Raw genomic sequence first — 23004 nt, forward strand, 5'->3', positions numbered from 1 at the left:
TCAACTGAAAATCAACTCAAATTTCAACCCACAAATCAGCCTATTGATGAGGTAATTATAGATGATGTAGTGGATGAGGAAAGGGCAGCCACACATGTATCCAAGAGTATGCCAAAAATGGATGGTGTGAACATTATGGGACAACTAATTAGGTATTCCTTTACCTAGTAGGACATGTACACGTTCTCATCATGCATCTTATTCTTTTGTGAATCATGCTCTCATTGCCAGTTTATGCAATGAAGAGGAACCTGTTTCCTTTGAGGAAGCACATAAAATAGTCATTGGCCACCATACAGGATGACTACAACTCAATACTTAAAAGTGACACTTGGCATTTAGTAGATTTGCCTTATGGTAAAAAGACCATTGGTGTATAAGCTTAAGCGTAAAGTTGATGTAAACAGGCCATTGGTACAAGTGGGTTTATAAGCTTAAGCATAAAGCTGATGGTGAAAAGGCCATTGGTACAAAGTGGGTTTATAAGATTAAGCCGTAAAGCTGATGGTGAAAAGGCCATTGGTACAAAGTGGGTTTATAAGATTCAGCGTAAAGCTAATGTTCAACTGCTAAGGCAAGGCTTGTTGTAAAGGGTTATGATCAAGAGAAGGGCATAGATTATGATGGGACCTTTGCACCCACGTCTCGTACAACCACAAACAAGTGTATTATTGCATTGGTAGTGTATCATGGTTGGAATGTACATCAGTTGGATATCAAGGTTGCCTTCTTGAATGTTGATTTGCATGAAGAGGTTTTTTAAAGCTTTTCTTAATTTGTATACTTTAGACTCATGTCCCTTCTCAACAAAACCATGAGGCTGAGGTATATTTAGTGGATTGTTAACCATTTGCAACCAAGCATGCATTTATCTCCTTATTCTATTCATGCTCTGGGACCCAGGCCAAGAGTACTCTCTATGTAAAGAGGAATAAAGATTGTTTTTACAATAGTCTAGCTAAGAGTACCTTCTATGTAAAGAGGAGTAAAGATTGTTTTATACATTGATGACATGCTACTCATAGACCATTCATGCTTTGGGAGCCAGGCCAAGAGTACTCTCTATGTAAAGAGGAGTAAAGATTGTTTTTACAATAGTCTAGCTGAGAGTACCTTCTATGTAAAGAGGAGTAAAGATTGTTTTTGCAATAGTCTAGCTCAGAGTACCTTCTATGTAAAGAAACTATGTAAAGAGGAGTCAAGATTGTTTTATGGTCATTGTTTTATATATTGATGACATGTTACTCACAGGCCCTAATGAGGAGAAGGTTTCAGCCTTCAAGACTAAATTCATGTGTCATTTGAGATGACAGATTTGGGCTCATTGCATTATTATTTGGGCATACAATTTATGCATCATGTGATGATGGTATTGTGATGTTATAGTCAAAGTACATACAGAGGCTATTTACACGGTAGAGATAGGTGCTAGGCTTAGTCTCCCCTGGATACAGGTGAACCATTTGATGCATCACTTTGTGCCTCATTTATCTATGTAATACGAGGCCAAAAATTCACTTTGGGGTCTCCCAATTGAGCAGGTTTATGCACAGTCTTGGAAGTAAGCATTAGCAGCAAGCTGCAAGCAAGTATTTGGATACTTATAGGGCACTCAGTCCCTTGGCCTATTCTATGCTAAGGGGGGTGAAATTCAATTACATGCTTTTAATGATTCTAATTGGACTAGGGGTTATGGCAGGCAAGTGTCCACTATTGGACTAGGGGTTATGACAGGCAAGTGTCCACTATTGGACTAGGGGTTATGACAGGCAAGTGTCCACTATTGGCTTTTGCTTTTATCTTGGTGATTCATGTATATCATGGCTCATGAAGATAGTGGGCCACTTTGACAACTACATGCTTTCAATGATTTCAATTGGGCTAGATGTTATGATAGGTGGGTGTCCACGAATGGCTTTTTCTTTTATCTTGGTGATTCGTGTATATCATAGCTCACAAAGAAGCTATTGACAGTGGCCACTTTGACAACTACATAGTTTTAGTGGTTCCAATTGGGCTAGATGTTATGACAAGCAAGTGTCCACTAATGGCTTTTGCATTTATCTTGGTGATCCATGTATATCATGGCTCACGAAGAAGCAATTGAAAGTGGCCACTTTGACAACTAAGTATAAGGTAGCTTTTATAGCTATTGAGTGTGTATGGCTCAAATGCCTTTTGGCAGATCTTGGTGTTGAGTCACCCACCTCCATCTGCATTAGCCATTGCAAGGAGCCCAGTGTCTCCTTCTTGCACAAAGTAGAAAGCACATTGAGGTGCATTATTATTATGTCGTCAGGGAGAGACTCATTGCAAGAGATTAGCTTAGCTTATGTACACATGATAATGTGGCTATGTTCACGAAGACTCTCCCATGAAAGAAGTTTGAAGCTTTTCGCAAAGCTTTGGGTTTATTGCCATTTGGGAATTAATCAGCCACATGATCCATGTACATGTTCACATCATCACTACAGGAGGGATTTGTAGCCATTTATATGATAGTGATATGTGGATGTAGGCTAATAAGGGGCCAGGGTGCTTTTTCTCTCTTTAGGAGGTTTTTTTTTCCGAACATATGTACACACTCTTATGAGTGTGTGTAAGAAACCTTATCATGTCACTTCACTTATACTTCACTCATTCTCATTAATCTACTTTGACTGTTGTGCTTCTATCTATCTCTTCTTGCTTGCTTGCTGTATATCTATGTGTGTGTTGTTACCTTGATCTCCACTCCAATGGATTTTTTAGGGGAAAAAAACAAGAACAACAACAGTCATCGAATTAGCCTAGATGGTGACATTTTTTAGTTGACTGGCCTTCACATAGTCTTGCTAAATGACAAGACCAAAAACAAGACAAGTTTCAAACCAATGAAGAAAATGACAAGATTCACAACCCTCACTTTAGCTCAATGGTTCTTGATTAAATGTAGCTTCAGATACCTCTTGATCTTGACAACTCTTGAATCCGATGCCTTCCTGGTTTAGACAGTTCCTAAACCCCCTTATACATTATTCTTGATTCAGACAGCTCTTGATTATGACATTTCTGATCCTGACACTTCTTGCTTTGACTAGTTCTGATTTAGTCACACAACATCAGCAGACACTATCCTCGATCATAAAACATATTTCATTCTGAAGGTCTTGGCTTGCCTCCTCTCTATTTAGCTCAGTAGTCCTCATTATTGTATGCAAACTTATCACTAAACTTGTTGAGGGTAATCCAAAGCATTGGGATTAGGCATTATGGTGCACTTTGGGCTTACAAATGTACCTACAAACATATTATAGGATTTACTCCATTCCAACTAGTGTATGGACAAGAGGCTTTACACCCTATGGAGTTGGATGTATCTAGTTTGTGGAACCTCAATAAGATTGGAGTTGTGCCTAGAGAAGAGGTAGTAGATAGGATGCTTAGCTTGGTTGATTTATAGTTGAAGAGACAAGATGCCATAAGTTAGACAGAGGCCTTGCAACAACAATAGAGGAAAAAGAAGTTTGATGAGCAATTACCAAGAGGTAAAGACATAAAAGAAGGGACATTGGTGCTGACATGATGTGAAACTTCAACAAAAGTGGGAAGGTCCATTCAAGGTTCACACTGTGTTCCCTTCAAGTTATTATCACTTGGAAGACTTAGATGGTACTTTGCACAAAAGAAAAGTCAATGGTTGGAGGCTTAAATCCTACTTCCAGAGATTGTGGCTAGTCAATTGGATTCCAATGATTCTATGATCAAGATGATTTGCTATCAGGTTTGTTTGTGGATGCAGATAGGATATCATCAAATTTAGATGGTACATGAATGTACCATCTTCCAAGGGGATGGTAGTCCATGATACAATTTTTTTGGATACCTCTATAGAGCTGCTAGAAATGTTCTCACTAAGATCCCCAGCTTTAGGATGTAGTTGTACAGTTAGCTTGTGTCGGCCATGATAGACAACGTAATATGAAATTAATCTAATCAACCTGGGTAAGTGGGTGACTAATGTGTAAAGGCGCCATACACTTGCTAAAAAGGGTAAGCTGTTCGTGAAGATGTGCGGGGAGGGCCCTAGAAGAACAAAGACATCAAAAAAGGAAAGAGAAGGTGGTGAGTTCGAAGGTATCGACGAGCGGCAAATCCTTTTTGAAGGAAGGAAGGTATCGAGCGGCAAATCCTTTTTGAAGGAAGGAAGGTAGGAAAAAGTCATCGCTTTGGATTTTTATATGAAAAGGGGCTTGGGCTAAGGGTCGTGGGATACACACACATGCAGCCAGTGAGAGCAAGAGAGTGGAGAGTTGTGAGTTTTGGCTTTGTAAAAAGACACACACACACACACACACACACACATATATATATGCTTTGTAAAGCTAATGGTTTTGAGAGAGATGATTGATGAGGGATTTTGATGAAGATGCAGCAGCTATGGCTGAATTTGTGAGCATTATGTTGTCTCAGTCTCTTCTCTTTCGATGTGAATGCATATATATATATATTATATATGCTTTGTAAAGCTAATGGTTTTGAGAGAGATGATTGATGAGGGATTTTGATGAAGATGCAGCAGCTATGGCTGAATTTGTGAGCATTATGCTGTCTCAGTCTCTTCTCTTTCGATGTGAATGTAATAGGCTTAGCACAATCAACCCAGTAGAGAAAAGAAGCTTAAAGTACTCTGCTTGAATCTTGTAACATGTTACCTTACTCACCAATTGATGAGAACTGAGCATCTTCATGTTAATTTAATTTCTGTGAGAGTCTTTCTGTTTTCATGCTGAATATTGCCACTGAGTTGTCAGAATGGTTGTGTTTTCTGTTTGGTGTTAGTCAGGAGCTATTGGGTCAGGGAGGACCTAGCTGCCTATGGTTTTTTAATGGTTGTCTTAATGAGTGGTGCCAGTTGAAAGTTTAGGGTAGAGCAATTCAGTAAGAGAATAGATTCTAGAGGGGAAATTCTTGCAAGTGTAGGCTATTAATTAGTGTGAATATTGAAGACAGAGAATTCAATTTCTCTACTAACCCATTGCCCTAAGGATAATAAGGAGTCACATGTCTATGTTTGATATTGAGGGTTTTCAATGCTTCATCCAACTCTTCCCCAACAAAACCAGGGCCATTATTAGATGCAATTTCTAAAGGAGCACCAAACTTGTAGCAAATATGAGTGTAGATAAAGGAACATGGGCCATAAATCCATGAGGCAAGCTTGGAATGCACAAGGTTTAAATTAGGTGTAGCCTATTCAGTCATATATGCAAATCCTAGGGTGATCGGCATATGGTAGTGGTGGACAGAAGCAATGAGTGATGTGAGGCACCAAATGCATAATGTTTAGATTATCTATGCACCTTTGAACCGGAAATGCAAATACCTAGCACCTTGGCATTAAAGAAATGGAGGAATACATATAGCCCAAGGTGGAATATAGAGTAGCCAACCATGTCAACATAGGCGAACAAGTTGGATTGTAGTAGAGTTGTTCCAAGCAACCAATACAAGTCCATTGCTATTGACCTTCAGGAAATGGAAATCGATGGGGTGTATAGAGTCAAGAATCTTGTTGTTGACTAAAATATTTTTTTTTCAGGAGAAAAGATCTTTCTATTAGTAGAAAAAATTACATATGCTTAAGAGCAAATATTAGCTCTTTAGAGAAGAGAAAAACTGTACAAACGGACAGGAGTGCTCCCTCCATATTTGGCCTTTTTCAGAGGAAGACTACATCAGGTATGTGGGGGAGAAAGACACTCGGAGCCTATAGTGCCTAGTGGTGCCTCCGTTGCATTAGTGAGAAATGTGTTTGGCTCTGAGTGTAGAGAAAGGCTGCACGATGTTCTTGCACGACCTATGAGCCACCCTAGAGGCACTCCCAGTAGCCCACGGAGGGTTTGTACATCCTTAAAAATCTGATATAGTCCATCAAGGGAGTGGCTATGGCCTTTAGACATTCTTCACCCACTTATCTAGGTTGATTGGATTGATTTCATATTACATTGTCTACTTGGGCTGACACAAGCCAAGTGTACTGCTACATTCTAAAGCTGGGGATCTTAGTGTGAGAACATTTCTAGTAGCTCTATCACTATTATTTACACCATTGAGAGGAAAATCTAGGTATATAAAAAAAACTGCATCAACGACATGCAATACTATGATATTTTTTCCATTCTTGGCGAACTGGACATCGTGTCCTCCCCATGTCGTGCTATTGCTATGTTCCTATAGTTTTCTTTTGAAAGAATAAGCTATTTTGCTATATTTATCTCCAAAGAGCTTCGAAACACCACAATGAAAGGATTTGTTGACCCTAAGCGACACCCCTCTCTGAAATGACGACAAACACTATAGCTTGATGCCATCTTCTCACATCATAATGACAACATGGCTCTTCTCTTTGTGGTGGTGACTACTCTCTTTGGAACAATAATGGAGTGTTGAGCTGGACAGACATGCTGATTCTTTGTAATGTTCATCAATCCTTTAAGTACTCTCGTTGTTTTTTTTTTCTCTTACCATTGCTTTATGATTCTTAATTAACTATTTTTCATGTCTTCTTTTGATGCCCTTTTTCTTTGGCTCACGTTGATTAGGATCTTTCCATGATTCTTTCCAATATCTTTAAATACATGTTTACTATCTCTTTAAATGCTTGTTTATTTTGCCTCTTATTTCCCACCAGCTTTCTAATATATTTATCATGTTGCTCTCTAAATAATGTGTCTAGATTTTTAAATGTCTTCCTAATTTCTTTTTAAATAGCCTTCTAATAATTTCTTTTTAAATAGCTTTCTAAAAATAGCCTTCTAATAATGTTTGTCTAGATTTTCAATTGCTTTCTAATTTCTTTTCAAATAGTCCTCTAATTACATTTGCCTAAATAATATTATTCATTGCGAGCTATCTTTGCATTTCTTTAAAGTCCATTTTAATTACATTCTAAATTTATAAACCTCTAATCATAATTACCTAAATTTTTTAATGACAACTCATTGTGCCTCTATTTTTCTTTTTAATGCCAACATGATGATGTTGGAGGTCTACAATTGTTGAGATGAAATGCAGATATAATTTTCAATCCGAGATTTAGTCAAATCTTGATCTCAATGGTCAAGTTTTTAATAATTTCACAACGTTTTTTATATAATAATTAAGAAGAAATTGGCAGCTGACCAGTAAAGAGAGAGAGAGAGAGAGAGAGAGAGAGAGTTGAGCTCGAAATGTCCCTCATTTCCTTACGAAGGTGATCGATTTCGCTTCTCAGCAAGCAAGCAAAGCTGGACACGCCAACCATGTCCAAGTCATCATCTGATGGAAAGCTCCGCATTGCGATCTGCCATCCTGATCTTGGCATAGGTACCACCCTCTCGCCCCCCCCAGATTTTTTTTCTTAAAAAAACAGGAAAAACTATCGGCACAGGATAATCTGTGCTTCCTTTTTTCTTTTGGAGGTAGAGACCGTAATCATTCAGTCAATCCCAAACAAGACATTTCATTGATCTATTTGTCAGTTGGCTAGATTAAGGGTAGTTTAGCTTTAATAAAATCTCTGTCCTGTGTAATAGCCCCGGAGAGACCATGGGAAATTAATAAATCTATTCCGTCAAAGTCACCCCGACCTTGAACTTGGTCCCGTCCATGATGCCACCTATGATTTGGTTTCAGCCACGAGAAACTAGCAGCTATCTTTCTCGTAGGCAAGGAGTCTTTCCTTCCTTGCTACATCATCACACTTGACAAGTCATGTGTGACTGTGGCTAGGCACATCCATGGGTAAGAGTATTAGTGTCTTTCACTAGACAATGTCCATTCTGTTAAGACATCATCCCCTTGTTTCTGGCTTCTTGTTTGGTGTCCTATTTTAGCCTCTAGGTATGACCATGTTAGCTAGAGGGGCTGGTCACCCCTCACATATTTTTCCCCTATTTTATCCCCAATTTTTATGGTGTCTTGGATATTTATCCTAGTCTTGGACATTTATCCCAATCGTGTGAATACTAGTCGGCTGCCTACTTTTGGGCATATATATAGCTGGCTTGTCTCCCTCATTCTTCACTGCTTGCGTAGCATTGTTTGCTGCGGTCCCTCACATACGAGGTTTTCTCCCCTCTTGCTCGGGACATGTATTCCTTTTGATGATAATATTGAGAGCAGGTTCTCACGTTTGCTTCCTCTTCATCTCTCTCTCACTCTCTCTCTTGTGTTTCCCCTTTCCTTCTTCCGCTGCACATTCTATCATGGTATCAGAGCGCTGGTGATCTACAGCGTTGGATGCTCCCTCCTCTCCCTCCTGGCTGCGTTTTTTCTGCAGATGGATATGTCTGCGTTTTTTTTTCTCAGAATTGCTGCTGGTCGCCTGCCTCTTCCAGGCGTCTTCTCCATTGTAGCTATTGGTCATCCTTTACAGGTTTTGATCCTTGAGATTCACCTGTTTTTTGCTTTGTTTTTAGGGCAGCAGCACCTAGTGTGCTGTGTTTTTCTACAGGTGGTTTCTACAAGCAGTTTTTCGGTTTTCTTTAGCCCCTCCCCCCTGCGTGCTGGCCGCCTATTCTGTGCAGGACAGCAGTAGCCTACATGCTGCGTTTTTTTTCCTACAGGTTTCTGATGCCAATTTGCTGATTTGAGGCTTGAGTGTACCTATTTCTTCTGCATTTCTAGAGTTTGCCCTTTCTACTGCCCCGAATACCTCTGTGTTTTCAGATTTGCAGCCATGGTTGCTGTGTTTTTCTGAACTAATCCTGCTGGTAGCTCTACCTTCACCTAGGCTCCTCCCATTGGACCCGAAGGTACCTTCTCTTCAGCGTTTTTCCTCATAGGAGGTGTGGACATTGGTAGGCCTGAATTTTCAGGTTTGTAGCATCTTGTTTGGCTGTGTTTTCTTCTCCAGTGGACACTGATCACTTGCAGAGGGGGTTTCTTGTTTGGATTGTGGCTTTGAAGGCAGTTTGGTACTTGAGGAGGATACTGAATTTTTGATTTCAGTCAACGTTTTGCTGATTTTAGAGCATCTATACTTGTGTTTTGTTCCTGGCCTACATGGTCTCCCGGTTTCTTCATGTGCCTTGCCTTCTGTTGGCGGTGGAGTGCTGTTTTTTTGTTGGACAGCAGTGTTTTGGCTGCGTTTTGCTTCCCAAAGGAGTTTTCTACACTCAGAGGGGACCCATCTCCAGCTACTTCACTTGAGGATCAGTTTCGGGAGCTGTTTTTTGTATTTGTGGAGACTTTCTTCTGTGAGACAGGAGTTTACAGATTTTGGAGGAGAGTAATGATCTTTTTAGAGATCCTGAGTAGAGTTTATTTTTTGTCCGAGCCTGTGTTTTTTGCAGTGTTTGCAGAACAAGGAGGTTGTTTTGCCTATGAGGTGTGATCCTCTCGCATTGATCATTTATTTGTTGCTGATTCTTGGGATCTGATTCTACTTATGGAACAGTCTTTTGCTCTTAGTGATGCTCTTGAGGACTTTGTTACCACTGCAGTTTATATTCCTACTTTTCTTCCTCATTGTGAGGAGTCTATCTCTCTCTCTCTTTGTGATGCTTTTGAGGATGCCTCTCCTCCTGTCAGTTTTGCAAGTTTGTTGTTTTGGAGGATGGTTTTTTTGGACCCAGTGGGATGGTTTGGATCTGTGGTTGCTAACCATGCCTGGGGCCCCTTGGTACTTCCAGAGTTTTTTGAATTTGGATTAGAATCAGGTTGGGCTTGTACCAGTCTGACGACATCTTTTTTCAGAGAGGGATGTGGAGTCCTTTCATCTTGTGATGCCCTATTATGTACAGCATTAGGCAACTCATGGTACGGAGTTTGAGGAGATGGACCCCATCTTTTCTATAGAGTCTTTACATCTTGCGATGCCGATCTTTTGAGAGGATGCTTTTGTACAGCATTTGGCTACTCTTGGTACAAAGTTGGAGCAGATTGACTCTTTCTTTTGAGGGTTCCAGTGAGGAGCAACTTGCTTCTCCCAGGATTGATTATCTACAAGATCTGATCTTGGTTGGTTATGCAGTTTTTCATACCTTCTTCAGGCTGGAAACACGACATACGACTTCGGGGAGTTTCTTACACTTGGGTTTGGAACCATTATTTAGAGCAGCACGTCGCATCCTACATGGTTGTTTTCTTCTAGAGGAGCGGTGTGCTTGGCAGCTTGTTTTGTTGCTTGTGTAGCTGAGTTACTGAGGAGATGGCTTGTGGAGCTTTCTTGGTACCTATTTCTGCAGTCTTTCATCTATGATCGAGGACGGCGTCTTTGGCTTCTTGGAGTTCACTCAGCATCCGGTGCTGAGAGGGGGTGTTAGACATCATTCCTTTGTTACTGGCTTTCTTTTTGGTGTCCTACTTTAGCCTCTAGGGCTGACCATGTTAGCTAGAGGGGTTGGTCACCCCTCACATATTTTTTCCCTATTTTATCCCCATTTTTATGGTGTCTTGGATATCTATCCCAGCTGTGTGGATGCTAGTCGGCTGCCTACTTTTGGGCATACTTATAGTTGGCTTGCCTCCCTCATTCTTCACTGCTTGCTTAGCATTGTTTGCTGTAGTCCCTCACATACGAGGTTTTCTTCCCTCTTGCTCGGGACATGTATTCCTTTTGATGATGATATTGAGAGCAGGTTCTCACTTGTGCTTCCTCTCCATCTCTCTCGCACTCTCTCTCCTGTGTTTCCACTTTCCCTTCTTCCGCTGCACATTCTATCACATTGCCGGTGGTGGGATTGGAATGATCGACTTATTGCTAGACCAACTCACAGGGGGACAACCAACATAGAACATGTTTGGAAAGTGGGTCTTGAATCCCTGCTTTAACCTCACAAGAGTAGGGGTTAGTAGGCATTCAAACTTCTTAACGATTCATGTTGTATTTGTGTGCATGCGCTTCTATTTAAACCCATCACAAGAGCAAGACTTGACATATGTGCATGCACAAGCTTCCATTTAAACCTCTCACATGAGTAAGACTTGATAGGCTATGACGGTTTAGCATGGAAGAGACAAGGAACACTTTTCGGGGAAGACAGTCATACACCTCAGATTTCAAGTTTGTAGACTGCTTGTGTAAAGCATGTTTTTTTTAGTCTTTTGCACACCATAATCACAAGCTTCGAGCAGCATCTTTTCTTGTGTAATGTTGGCATGAGAGCTTATGGAAATGCCTGAATTTTAGTACAGCAACCCATAGGGGTAGACAGAGAATGTCTTGAAGGATATGGTGACGATCATCTTTGTAAAACATGGAATTAGGATTCTCGGGAGAAAAAAAAGACACGAGACTAGGAAAGGATGATAATGACAGGAAGAGGAAAAGGAACATGAAGGGGGTTTTTGTGTTTTCATGTTCATGCTCTTGCAAGGGCTTCACCTTCCAGCTTTACCAACATACTTTTGCATTCTTTTATGCTGGTCACAGTGGCCACTGGCCTTGTAGAACACAGTAGTTTACTGGGTTTTTTGCTGCAAACCCAGGAATTAAGGCTAATTTGCTCATAATTGACTTGTTGTGTTTTATAATGTTAAATCAGGTGGTGCTGAGAGGCTTATAGTAGATGCAGCTGTAGAGCTGGCATCACGAGGACACTATGTTCAAACTTTTACAGCACATCATGATAAAAACAGATGTTTTGAGGAGACAAAGGATGGTACTACACAAAGCCTTATCCAATTGACTGTTATTAGTAAACTGGGCCTCCAGGTTCATGTTAACTTCAATCAATTGCTTGAATGGTCCAACAGACAGCACTTGTCATGTTCTGCAGGTAGGCTGGCTGTTACAGTTTATGGCGATTTTTTGCCCCGGCATGTCTTCTACAGGCTTCATGCTCTTTGTGCCTATCTACGCTGCATCTATGTAGCTCTATGTATGATTTGGTTGTGGCCATCGTTTGATATCATTCTAGTGGATCAAGTGTCAGCTGTGATACCTGTTTTCAAGCATACTTCTTCAAAGGTTTGTTAAAACGTGCCACACTGTACATCTCATATAAGATCATAATTCTAGATCATCAATTCTATATGCACATGTAGTAGCTTTTTTTTTTTTGGAATAAATATAAGAGCAACAGATCTCTTGCTATGGAGTTGACTTGTTTTTGCTATGTATACATCTTATCAGCTGCCTGTGTAACTGAACCAGAGTAACAAAAAACATTGTTTCCTAGCAAAAAATCTGGTAGCCAGTTGCTGCTCCTCTCAAGGGTTTTTCCCACATCTCCTTGCCATCCCATGAACCATCGCACGGTTTCCTCTATTTCTTTCATTTTCCCCTCATTTCTACTCTATTTAACAAAATTATCTTTTCTGTATACTATATAATGTTAAGGAGTTGTCGTTTTTTAGCCGTTTTTGTTTTCTAGTTTTAGGTCAGTTCTGTTGCATATACATTAGCCGTTTCTGTTTCTGTTTCCGTTTCATGCAATTATGATCACTTGTGCCTGTCTTTGCTTAGAAGTGACCTGTGTAGCATGGTCACCCTTCCCGACCCATTGATCCCCTTGTGACATACATGTCACCCATTATTACGATTGAGGTATCTTCAAAATCTTGTTAGGAAACATCAAAAAGAAAAAGCACTAGAATAACTAGACTCTCCCTTGAGATGAGGGCGTTTGTAGTCCAACAAAGACTTATATGGTTATAAAGTCCTTTACAGTCTCCCCTAGTATCCCAATAAGATGAATAATGGGCATTTGTGTTGGTTGGTGTGTCCAACTTTGATGCCTAACATAGGGTTCTCTTGGGGGACTTCCTTTGTGGGGCTCAATTCTCCTGCATATACTTACCTGTAGGCGCCTAGAGGCAGCTAGTCATCTGGATGTTGCAATGAGAGTGACTTGTGTTTTTGGTTGTGAGACCCTATGGTACATCTGTCATCCTCATCATGTTTTGTCTGTGATGCAGCTGCAAGTATTCCGGGCAGTCCTGTGGGCAGGTAGTCGACAGGGGTCCCCCCATGCCCAGTCGGCCTGTACATCTCTTGTCGCGGCCTGTAGAGGACATGCTTACAACTGCATGCTGCCTGGCCGACTTGCCACATGTCAGCAACATATTCTGTATTCTTTTGTACTTCATTCTTCTCTATCTCTATTTTTGAAACCCTAGCGTATAGGTGTTAGAATTTTGTGCATCTGGCTATGTGTGGGTATTTGGACCTTTTATTGGTGCCTTGTACTTTCTCATAGTCGTGGGGGTTATTTTTGCTGCTGTTGGCCAGCTCCGTGAGGGCAGTCGGCCAGCTACGTGCCTCCGTATATAAAGGTCACTTTTCCTCATCACATTCAATCCAATTCATTCATTCACAGGCACTTGTGCTCTACACCATCTGCTGGCTGGTATTGCCATTGTAAAAGCCTCATGCTACATAATAAGATGTTCATTGTCTGATCTCTCTCTCTCTCTCTCTCTCTCTCTCTCTCCCCCATATGTTTTGCTTCTGCATAGTGCAACTTTATCATGGTATTAGTCGCTTAGGTACCAGCATCCACACGGCGATCCCCCGTCTTGCAAGCAGGTCTGTGTTTTTTTTTTTTGGAGTAGAGAGGTACTTGTGTTTTTCATCAACCTGCTGCGTTTCTTCAAGGCGGCTGCGCTTCTTCCTTGGTGGCTGTGTTTCCTCGTACCTGCGTTTTTTCTTCTCCTCTGCTTCCTTCTCTATCAGTGATTGGTTGCTGGTGGTGTTGTTGGAAACAATACAACAAATCATCCATGTGACATTGGGAATTAGGGCATATGGTTCATATGGTCACTTAACCTTAGAACTTTTTGGTAGACTATGGTTTATGACATACATTAGAATATATGGAGCATATTCTAGGCGCCTAGAGCAAGTGGGAGGAGATCTCCTTTGCAGTCCAATCTAGGTTTTTGGGTGCTCTCTTCTAGATATAATTAGGGTTTTGCTTAGGGGTTAATCACACCCTAATCCATTAGACTCCAGCCTATATAAGAGGCTCTCATCTAATGCAAGATAACACAACCTCCATTATCCCATCTCTTGTGTCATTATGCTGCCCATCTAGTTAATGATGTGATTAGCATTAATCTTCATCTTATCTAGTTTGTTTTATGCAATTATCATGAGTATGATCATGGTGTCTCTCCATCCACCCTAATTTCATCATGGTATTAGAGCTAGGTTATCATCCTAATCTGACATTAGCTACTCCTAATCACCTTCTTCCAAAGTAGGAATAGTCATCACTAATCTAGCCATGGCAACATTGTTGTGGACATCTCCACAGCCACTTGCTAGTGGAGGATAGAATCCACTCTACATACTCAACGAAAGTCCACATTGCCTCTTCTGGCTTCTTTCCAACTCAGAGGCGAAGAGACGGACCACTTCAATGGCTGCAATGAAGCTCGTGACCGTTGGCAAATTGCAGCGCAACCGGCATCTAAAATTTTGGGGGAAAGGAGAAATTTGTCGTCCTCAAACTAGCATTGCGTAAATCCTTCCACCCCTGGGGGTTTTTGATCATTGCGAATCGATTAGCGGGCTCAAATTTTCGAATCATCCACTCCAGGTCGTGGCCCGGCTCTGTGCACCTTCCAAAAGGTCTCTTCTCTTAAGTAGAGATTAATCTCTGTTTATTATGACTAATCCAAGTTTCCTTATGGCTAAAATCCTCTGCATTGGATGCATGAAATATTTTAGTAATATTTCCCACGTGGGTGGCTGGCTGCATTTTTCTCTATCGCCTACTATCTCCTTCTCTCTCTCCATCGCCTGGCCTTGAATCTGCTGTACCTGCTTGCTGAATTCACATGTGCTGTACTTGATGTACCCGCCTGCTGAATACACACGTGCTGTACCTGTAGTACCTGCTGTTGCTGAATACACATGTGCTGTACCTACTGTACTTGCTACTGCTAAATACACACGTGCTGTAACTACTGTACCTGTTGTTGTTGCTGATTACATGTGCTGAATCTGTTGTATCTATTGCAGATTGTACTGGCTGTACCAGATGTCTCATGTTTCTTATTTGTGTAAATCTAAAATTTGTTAAATTAAGTTCAGAGATTTCTTTAAGTTTTATGTAGAGCAGGAACAAAGCATGTTTATGCTGACCATGCTCAAGAAGCTTTCCTAGTGTGGTCAGTTTTTCCCTGTGTGGTGGTGCTAACCGCGCCCTCAGAGCTTCTGAGAGCCAGTGAAGGTTAGACACACTAGGGAATCTGGGAGAACCAGGAAATGTTTCCTCCGTGGTGTACCACTTTGCCTGTGCTAGTACGGGCGTGCCTGTTGGTACACGGTCTCGGAAGACCAGTGAAAGGTAGGTGTGCACCTAGTGAAGGTGGGAATGTGCCCGTGATTTGAGACTTCTCCGACTAACATAACTTCATCGACTTGAATGAATTTGTTTAAGTTGTATTCACTCCCCGTGTGGAGAAATCTGGCCTGTTTGGCCCGTGACACTTGTACATGTAAATACTCCAAGAAATACAAATGTATTGAGAGAGGGGGGGGGGGGGGGGGCGGGCCCTTTTCGGCCCCAGTGCTTGTGTCATGTGTATTTTGGTATTTCCAGTATTTGTGTTGCTAATGTTGTTTCCATTGTTAACTTTAGTTAAGTGTTCTACATGAGTGTATATTGTCTTCCGATTTGTAGGCCTCCCGTAGAGAGCGGTCACATTGGTATCAGAGCCCGGTTGTCTCTCTTTCTCAAGAGAAGACACGGAGTTTTGAGATCGGAAGCAAGTATGGACACTTGACTCAATGGACAGCTAGGGCAACCCATTGGAAGTGCCGAATTTGAGGGGCCAATCAAGTGCTTCACGGGATTCCGATGCATTGCATGGAAGGCATAAGCCTTTTGAGAGAGTTTATGACAGTGCATTGATGGGACAACCATCACGTGGTAAAGAGTCCATGCATGAGGAAGAGCCCAATGCATTGACGGTTGAGTTGGAGCACATGAAGAGGCTCTTGCAGGCAAAAGAGCAAGAGCTGAAATTCTTGCATGAAGATCCCCATGTACAAAGTGTCATAGAAGCCAAGAAAGCTGATGCTATGGTGGACATGACTTTTGAGTCTATGGCTCGAGAAGTGGGCAAGAAGCCAAGGGAGTTGGCACTCTCCTATCTTATCCGAAAGGGTGACCTAAAAGAAGGAGAGGATGGATAGCTTATGTTCAAGAATCCACCCCGTTTGAAACATGGAGACCCAGCCTCTCTAAGATTGAGATCATATTTGCATAAAGAAGAAGTATCGGTCACTTCTCGCCATGCATCCACTCCTCATGGCACAGGAGGAAACAGATTTATGCATGCTGAAGGCCTTATGGATTCTAAGTATGTAGATCATGGGGAAAGTGGTCGGCATACAAGCCAAAAGACTTTGAGTTGTCTCGTGGTGAGACAATGCATCTTTCAGTGAGGTCACATGCAGTGGGGCCACAAGAACAAAATGCACATGCCACTTTGCTTAGTGAAACACCTAAGATTGCCCATGAAGCTCATGCAGAGAGAGCTGCCCCGTTGGACAAGGGCAAGAGAAAGAGGCAAGAACTTGAGCCTCATGCCAAAAAACTCAAGGAGTTCAAGGCAGGGGACAAGTCAGTGAAGTTTGATGCCTATCATGGGGAGTATGATGCCTCTAAGGTGCTTGCTTTTGTGGCTGAGTTTGATATTGCATTTAGTGAAGAGGACTTCACTGAGAAGTCCAAAATCCGTCATGCAAGCATGTTTTTGAAGGGGACAACTGCCCATTGGTGGATCACTGAAAAGACCACCAAAGATCCCATTTGCACTTGGAAAGAGTTTGACATATTTTATGCCCAATTTTTGCCTCCAAATGCAGAGCATACACTCACCCAAAAGTGGGATAGACTTGACCAAAAGGATAATGAGAGTGTGTAGCAGTATGTGAGCAAATTTTGGAAAGTTTTGCTTGAGGTTACTCCTTTCATGCAACTCTCCGAAGACGAAAAGAAAAGAAAGTTTTGTTCTGGGTTGCAACCAGCCTACCGTTCGGGCATCGAATTGCACCCGAAACACACTTTACAGCAGCTTATATCATCTGCTCTTGCTACGGAGCAATTGGTGCTTAAAATCAAGCAAGATTAAGGTGGTTCCAAGGGCAAAGAGAGGGTTGTCCCAAACCTGCAAAAAGGTGGACAGCCACCTAAAAAGAGCTTTCGGGAAGCCCAGAAGGGAGGTAAAGCTGAAAATACCATCATCCAAGGATAATGGGCCAAAGGAGAACAAATTTGGCTTGACTCCCGAGCAAAGGGAGCAATATGCAAAAGAGGGGAAATGCTTTTCTTATGGAAGTAAAGAGCATATGTTTAGGCAATGCCCCAACCGCAAACAAAAGCATGAGGACAAGCAACCCAAGGCAAATGTGCATGCCGTTCCCGATGTGCAGGGAAACACGAAGCATGATAGTAAAGAGAGGATGGTATGCAAAGCATGGGGCCAAATCAAGGATCAGCCCGCTTTATTTATGTTTGATGATTGTGCAACAAATAACTTCATCTCTACCCAGATGGCAGCCGCCTTGGACATTGAGGTTGAGGACATGGAGTCTCAAATTGAAGCAGAAGCTGCCTTTGTTGGTAAAGAGGTGCAGGTTATCCCACTTATTGGGAAGTTGCGCATACATATTCAGGGTTATCTTGATCATGAGCATTTCTTGGTTGCACCTCTTAATGGATGTGATGTATTGCTTGGCAAGCCATGGCATCATAGGCTTGAGCCCCGCAAAGAGTACAAGATAAACATAATTTCCTTTTTGTATAAAGGCTGCATGCATGTTATTGATGCTGGCAAGGAAGGGGATTCTATTCCAATTGTATCTCACATCGAGATTAATAAGGCAATGAAAAAGAGTCTTTCCGCGTATTTGGTTTTTGTTCGTGATAACATTGAACAAAGTCATGAAAATGTGGATGTTTTGACTCAGGATGGGCTGAATTTTCTTAATGCATATAAAGATCTCTATATACACAAGAAGATCCCGAGTATGATACAAAACTGGCAAGGGGGTTGGGGGCCTATTTATATGGCTGCCCTACAGCAGGCCGACTGGCCCTGAAACTCCACGACTAGCAAAAACCAGCCAGTCGGCCAAGTGTCAGCAGCAGTCGGCCATCTCTGAAATGGAGTCGTGGACCAGTGCCATCAGTTGGCCAGCTACTGGGTCCTCCTGCCACCTCAGGGCTGCTTCCCAAGCCACAGAAAAAATGGAAAAAATAGGGGAAAAATGCGGAGAGTGGGGAAAATGATAAAACACCTCATAAGGACGGGCACACCCACAACAAAGGCCCTGGTGTATAAAACTAGACGGGAGATGACTTCTAACACCCCCTCTCATCTCGTGGCTGTGAAACCAACCACAGGGAGCTGGGGTGCCGCCTGAGCAAATCCTGAGATAGCGACTTCGTGAAGAGGTCCACTGTACTGTCCTCCGTCGAACAGAACTCTAGCAAGCTGTCATCAGCAACGATCTTTTCACGAACAAAGTGCCTCTGGATGACCATGGGTTCCTCCAGTGGAAGCCCAAACCTGCAATGCAACCTCTGTATCCTCACCACCTCACAAGCAGCATCACAAGCAGCCCGGTACTTTGCCTCTGTACGCGACAAGGCAAAAGATGACTGTCGCTTACTGCTCCGTAAAACTGCTCCTAGGCCTGAAGTAGATCTCCTCGTGTCCGGATCTCCTCCCCAAACTGAGTCACTCCAACCGTGGAGTCGGACTCCATCCAACAATCCCCCTCCTGTGTACAAGAGTCCATGATCCTCCGCATGCCGCAGAAACCACAAGAAACGCAATCCTGCCTCCCAAAGAGTCATCCGCAACCATGAGCTCAACTGCCTCATCAGGAAGCTCCCATCCAATCTGGTGTCCATCAACCAGATCAATGAACCATACAGCTTCTGAGTCAAAAAGGCATCACACTGCTCACAAGGATCAACACCTGTTACGGTGCAAAAACAAGTCCTGGAAACCTGATGAAGACCAAGCAAGGCCTTCTGAAACCTGTCAACCACCCCCTTTGAATCCGGAACCACAAAGCTTGGAGAAACCACCTCCTTCTGCAAGTAATTACCTGCCACCTGCTTGGCTTTCCGAAAGGTCCCCGTGGAAAGAACATCCTCATCTAGTGGAGGTTCTTTGTCCCGAATACGACGAGACATCAGAGCATAAGTGACCTGTTCATTTTCCTCTGACTGACGAACACAAGAACCACCAACATTAGTACTGGAAAGTTCCTGCCAACTGTTGCTATCTACTGGCAAGCTATCCACCATCTGGTCCCGGAAAGCCCGCACCTGCAGCGTATCCACACTTAAGTGGCCATTACCAGACTGCCACTCATCACAAACCTGAGGACCTGGGAGAGAGAGTGCTGAAATCTTGTAAACTCCATTCTCCACTCCGCCTTCCCAAACCACTTGGCCTGTTGCTTTGTCCCGGAGAGCAACAAAATGCTCATCAAACTCCACCCGTACGCCAGTCTTGCAAACCTGATGCACTGACAACAGATGAAAACCAAGTGTCGGAACATACAACACCTGGGAGGAATGCTTCCCCCCTCTGCCATCAGGAACTATCTCCATCCTGCCCTCACTGTGAACTGGGATAGTGGATGTATCCCCAGTAAGAATGTGAACAGAAAGCCTGCAGAGATCCTGTAAACCGGAACGGGAAGAAGTCATGTGCCTGGAAGCACCACTATCTAGAATCCACTCCCGAGTATCCGTTGCGGAGAGTCCTCCAGTCTCCTCCTTGCCTGAAGAAAATGAAACATCGGTGTCCACCACCTCCAGGTGCACAAAAGCCGGAGTCTTCATGATTGCTGCTGAGGAATCTTCACCCTTCTCGGTCTTCTGCTTGGGACACTGCCTGCAATAGTGGCCTTTCTCGCCACAATCATTACAGGTCCTCTCTGCCTTTAGTTTCTCGCGGTCAGTAACGGACTTCTTCTCAAAAGACTTCTCCGACGAAGCCTTCCCTTTGCCCGTGTTATGGCCTTTCGACCGTTGGCCAGTTAAGGCCTCCGAATCTTCACCCTGAGGAGGGTTCGTAAATCGTTCCTCTTGGTCCAAGACCATGGGCACAAGCTCCTCCCACGTGATGGTGCTGAGCCTGCCACCCCAGTGGTAATCAAAGACGAGTAAAATGCTGAGTACGAAGAGGGCAAGTGCGACAGCAACGTTATGGCCATGTCCTCTGACGATATCTCTTTCCCAGCCTGAAGAACTTGCTGAAGAGCTTGCAGCTTGTTAATATGCTCCCGCATCGTCGATGACTTTGCAGGGTTCATAACCCGCATCTGTACTTCCAAGGAAATCCTCTTCATGGGCGATACCCTGTTGTAAAGAGAGGCCAAATGTTGCCATATACCTCTGGCCAGCGTCATATGCTTTACATGATTGATTACGTGCGGTGTGCAGTTGAGAAAGATAAACGAATGGACCCTGGCGTTGACACGATCCCACATCTGTGTCTGAGCCTCCCGGTCCTTTCGGATTGACGGTAACTCCCCTTCCTCTACTTCCGGCCGTGGAACCCCAATAACGACGAAATCTACGAGGTTGTAAGACTTCAGAACAGATTCTGTCATAACCTTCCATATGCCGTAGTTGCTCCCGTCCAACTGACGGTCCATCGGGAACGTGGGGAGTGTCGGGATCTTCACATGCCTCTCGGCCATCTCAAATAGATCTGCCATTGCGGGGATGTACTCTGAAAAGGGTGGGTGGGTGGGAACAAAGAAGAACTAATACCTGCAAGTGGCTGTCCAGCAAATCAGCCCGCCGTCCTCTTGCTTCTCCTCTTCCCGAACAGTCCAAAACAGTCCACCAATCAGCCACACAACAGTCCCCCTCTTGCTCACACAAATCCCAAGAACTATCTAGAGCCTAGGGCTCTGATACCATGTCAGAATACGCAGCGGAGATGATGACCAGATCTGGGAACATGAGAGCAAAAACGCATGCAGAAAAATACAGCACAAGAGAGAGAGAGAGAGATATAGGCGTGTAACTCTGCTCTATATACACAAGAAGATCCCGAGTATGATACAAAACTGGCAAGGGGGCTGGGGGCCTATTTATATGGCCCCCCAACAGCAGTCGGCCTGCTGTAGGGCAGCCGACTGGCCTTGAAACTCCACGACCAGCAAAAAACAGCCAGTCGGCCAAGTGTCAGCAGTCGGCCATCTCTGAAATGGAGTCGTGGACCAGTGCCATCAGTTGGCCAGCTATTGGGTCCTCCTGCCACCTCAGGGCTGCCTCCCAAGCCACAGAAAAAATGGGAAAAATAGGGGAAAAATGCAGAGAGTGGGGAAAAATGATAAAACACCTCACAAGGGCGGGCACACCCACAACAAAGGCCCTGGTGTATAAAACTAGACAGGAGATGACTTCTAACATATTCATCATGGATACCGAAGAGACGCGACCTCCAACATGATGATGGCGAACTTCACTTCCCACATGGCAGCAAATAGAGCTCCCCTGTTGGATACATGTTTCCAAGCTAAGGGTGCTAGGCCATATGTACTGGAAACTGCTCCTAATTTGCTGTCTACATGGTCTCACACTTCTGAGCAAGGGCTGGATGATTCCAAGGACGAAGTGGCACCATCACCATTGTAACTACACCGGCTAGGTGTGAACGTCCTTGGGCACCGTCTCTGAACAATACACGCGCCAACACTTAAAATGTAATAGCCACGATGCACAAAACAGCTGAAAGATGCATCACTACACAAGATAATCTGCAAGGGACAAGCACTGCACAGTATGCCACCACTGGGGCCGCGAATGGACCGACCCCCCCTCAATACTGAAGTATATTATTGGAGTATTTTAATCTGTGTACAAGATTCCAAGGGTTTTCCAATGAGAGAATCCAATTCAAATGCAAATATGAAGACAAGTTACCCAAACAAGAGTCTGTTGGAGTAGATTGTCGAAGCCGGACTTGTCAAAAGAAAGAAAATACCTGGCCACCAGACTCATACACCTAGAGGGGAGTGAATGCGAAACTGTCGTTCGAGACCACACACGAACATGTGCTTGTACTCAAGCTCTCACACCCTCGAAGAGACCCTGGGTCAAGCCTCCCTGGTGCAAGTGCAAGAAGAGCAAGACAAAGCTGAAGCGAATGGCTCACACAGCACACACGCACACGTGCGCATGGGCGCACGTAGAGGCACAAAAGGTCTCCCTCGCAGAGGGACAGCAGGTCACTCGCAGACAGACAGCAGGTCGCTCTCTCTTGCCACACACTATGCACACACCAAGTGCTCCCCATTGCTGCTGTACAGCTGCCAACTGCACCTACTGTACTGTACCTGCAGTACCTGACTGTTGTACTGTACTTGCTGGCACCGACTGTTGTACTTGATGAAAATCGACACTCAAGTGCTCCCCCTTGCTGCTGTACAGCTGCCGACTGCACCTACTCTACTGTACCTGCAGTACCCGACTGTTGTACTGTACTTGCTGTGCTCACTGCACCAACTGTTGTACTTGCGGGAAACCATGCTGTACTTACAGTAGTACTTTCTGCACGAACTGCTGTACTTGCTAAAACCCTACTGTACCTGCTGTAATTACAGTAGTACGTGCTACGCCAGTTGTACTAGCCGTGCCATTTGTACCTCTTGTACCGGCTGTACATCTTGTACCCATAGTCACAGGGAATGGGTATTTTTAGACTCTGGAATGTTGGGGATGGCAGCATCTTCCCGTTCCCGTTCCCATTCCCATTCCCATTCCCGTCCCATGTCACTCTATAGTCACAAGGAATGGCCATTCTGAATCTTTTCCGTCCCCGTTCCCTGTCCCCATTTCGCGTCCCATGTGACTATGCTTGTACCTGCTGAATATCACATTACATCTATTGCAGCGGAAGTATTGCTGTGAATGGGCTCCACGTGTACATGATTGAGTACCTGCCATTAGAAACTGTGTATTAGTACTTGTTCGCCGCCCGTCCCTTTCTAGCGCGCACGTGTGTGTGTGTGGTTTCACAAAAAAAAAGTGTGTGTATAGTGTA

At 43.5% G+C, this 23004-nt stretch overlaps 1 protein-coding gene across 2 annotated transcripts in view; it reads left to right on the top strand.

Annotated features, from left to right (window-relative positions):
* The first annotated feature begins 7180 nt into the window (after positions 1–7180).
* Positions 7181–23004, top strand: part of LOC147641699 (UDP-Glycosyltransferase superfamily protein) — a 118657-nt gene continuing 102833 nt past the window's right edge. Inside the window, exons 1-3 of one of the 2 annotated variants that reach the window (XM_086798604.1) lie at positions 7181–7347; positions 11511–11627; positions 11745–11935. In XM_086798604.1, the coding sequence (XP_086654730.1) occupies positions 7284–7347; positions 11511–11627; positions 11745–11935 (372 nt within the window). In that variant the 5' untranslated portion in view covers positions 7181–7283. The remainder of the gene's footprint in view (positions 7348–11510; positions 11628–11744; positions 11936–23004) is intronic. The other variant, XM_086798594.1, reaches the window with a different exon arrangement.

This window comes from Cibotium barometz, chromosome 1 (genome assembly GCF_041138505.1).
Source record: "Cibotium barometz isolate CiBa-2024 chromosome 1, ASM4113850v1, whole genome shotgun sequence".
Lineage (NCBI taxonomy): Eukaryota > Viridiplantae > Streptophyta > Polypodiopsida > Cyatheales > Cibotiaceae > Cibotium > Cibotium barometz.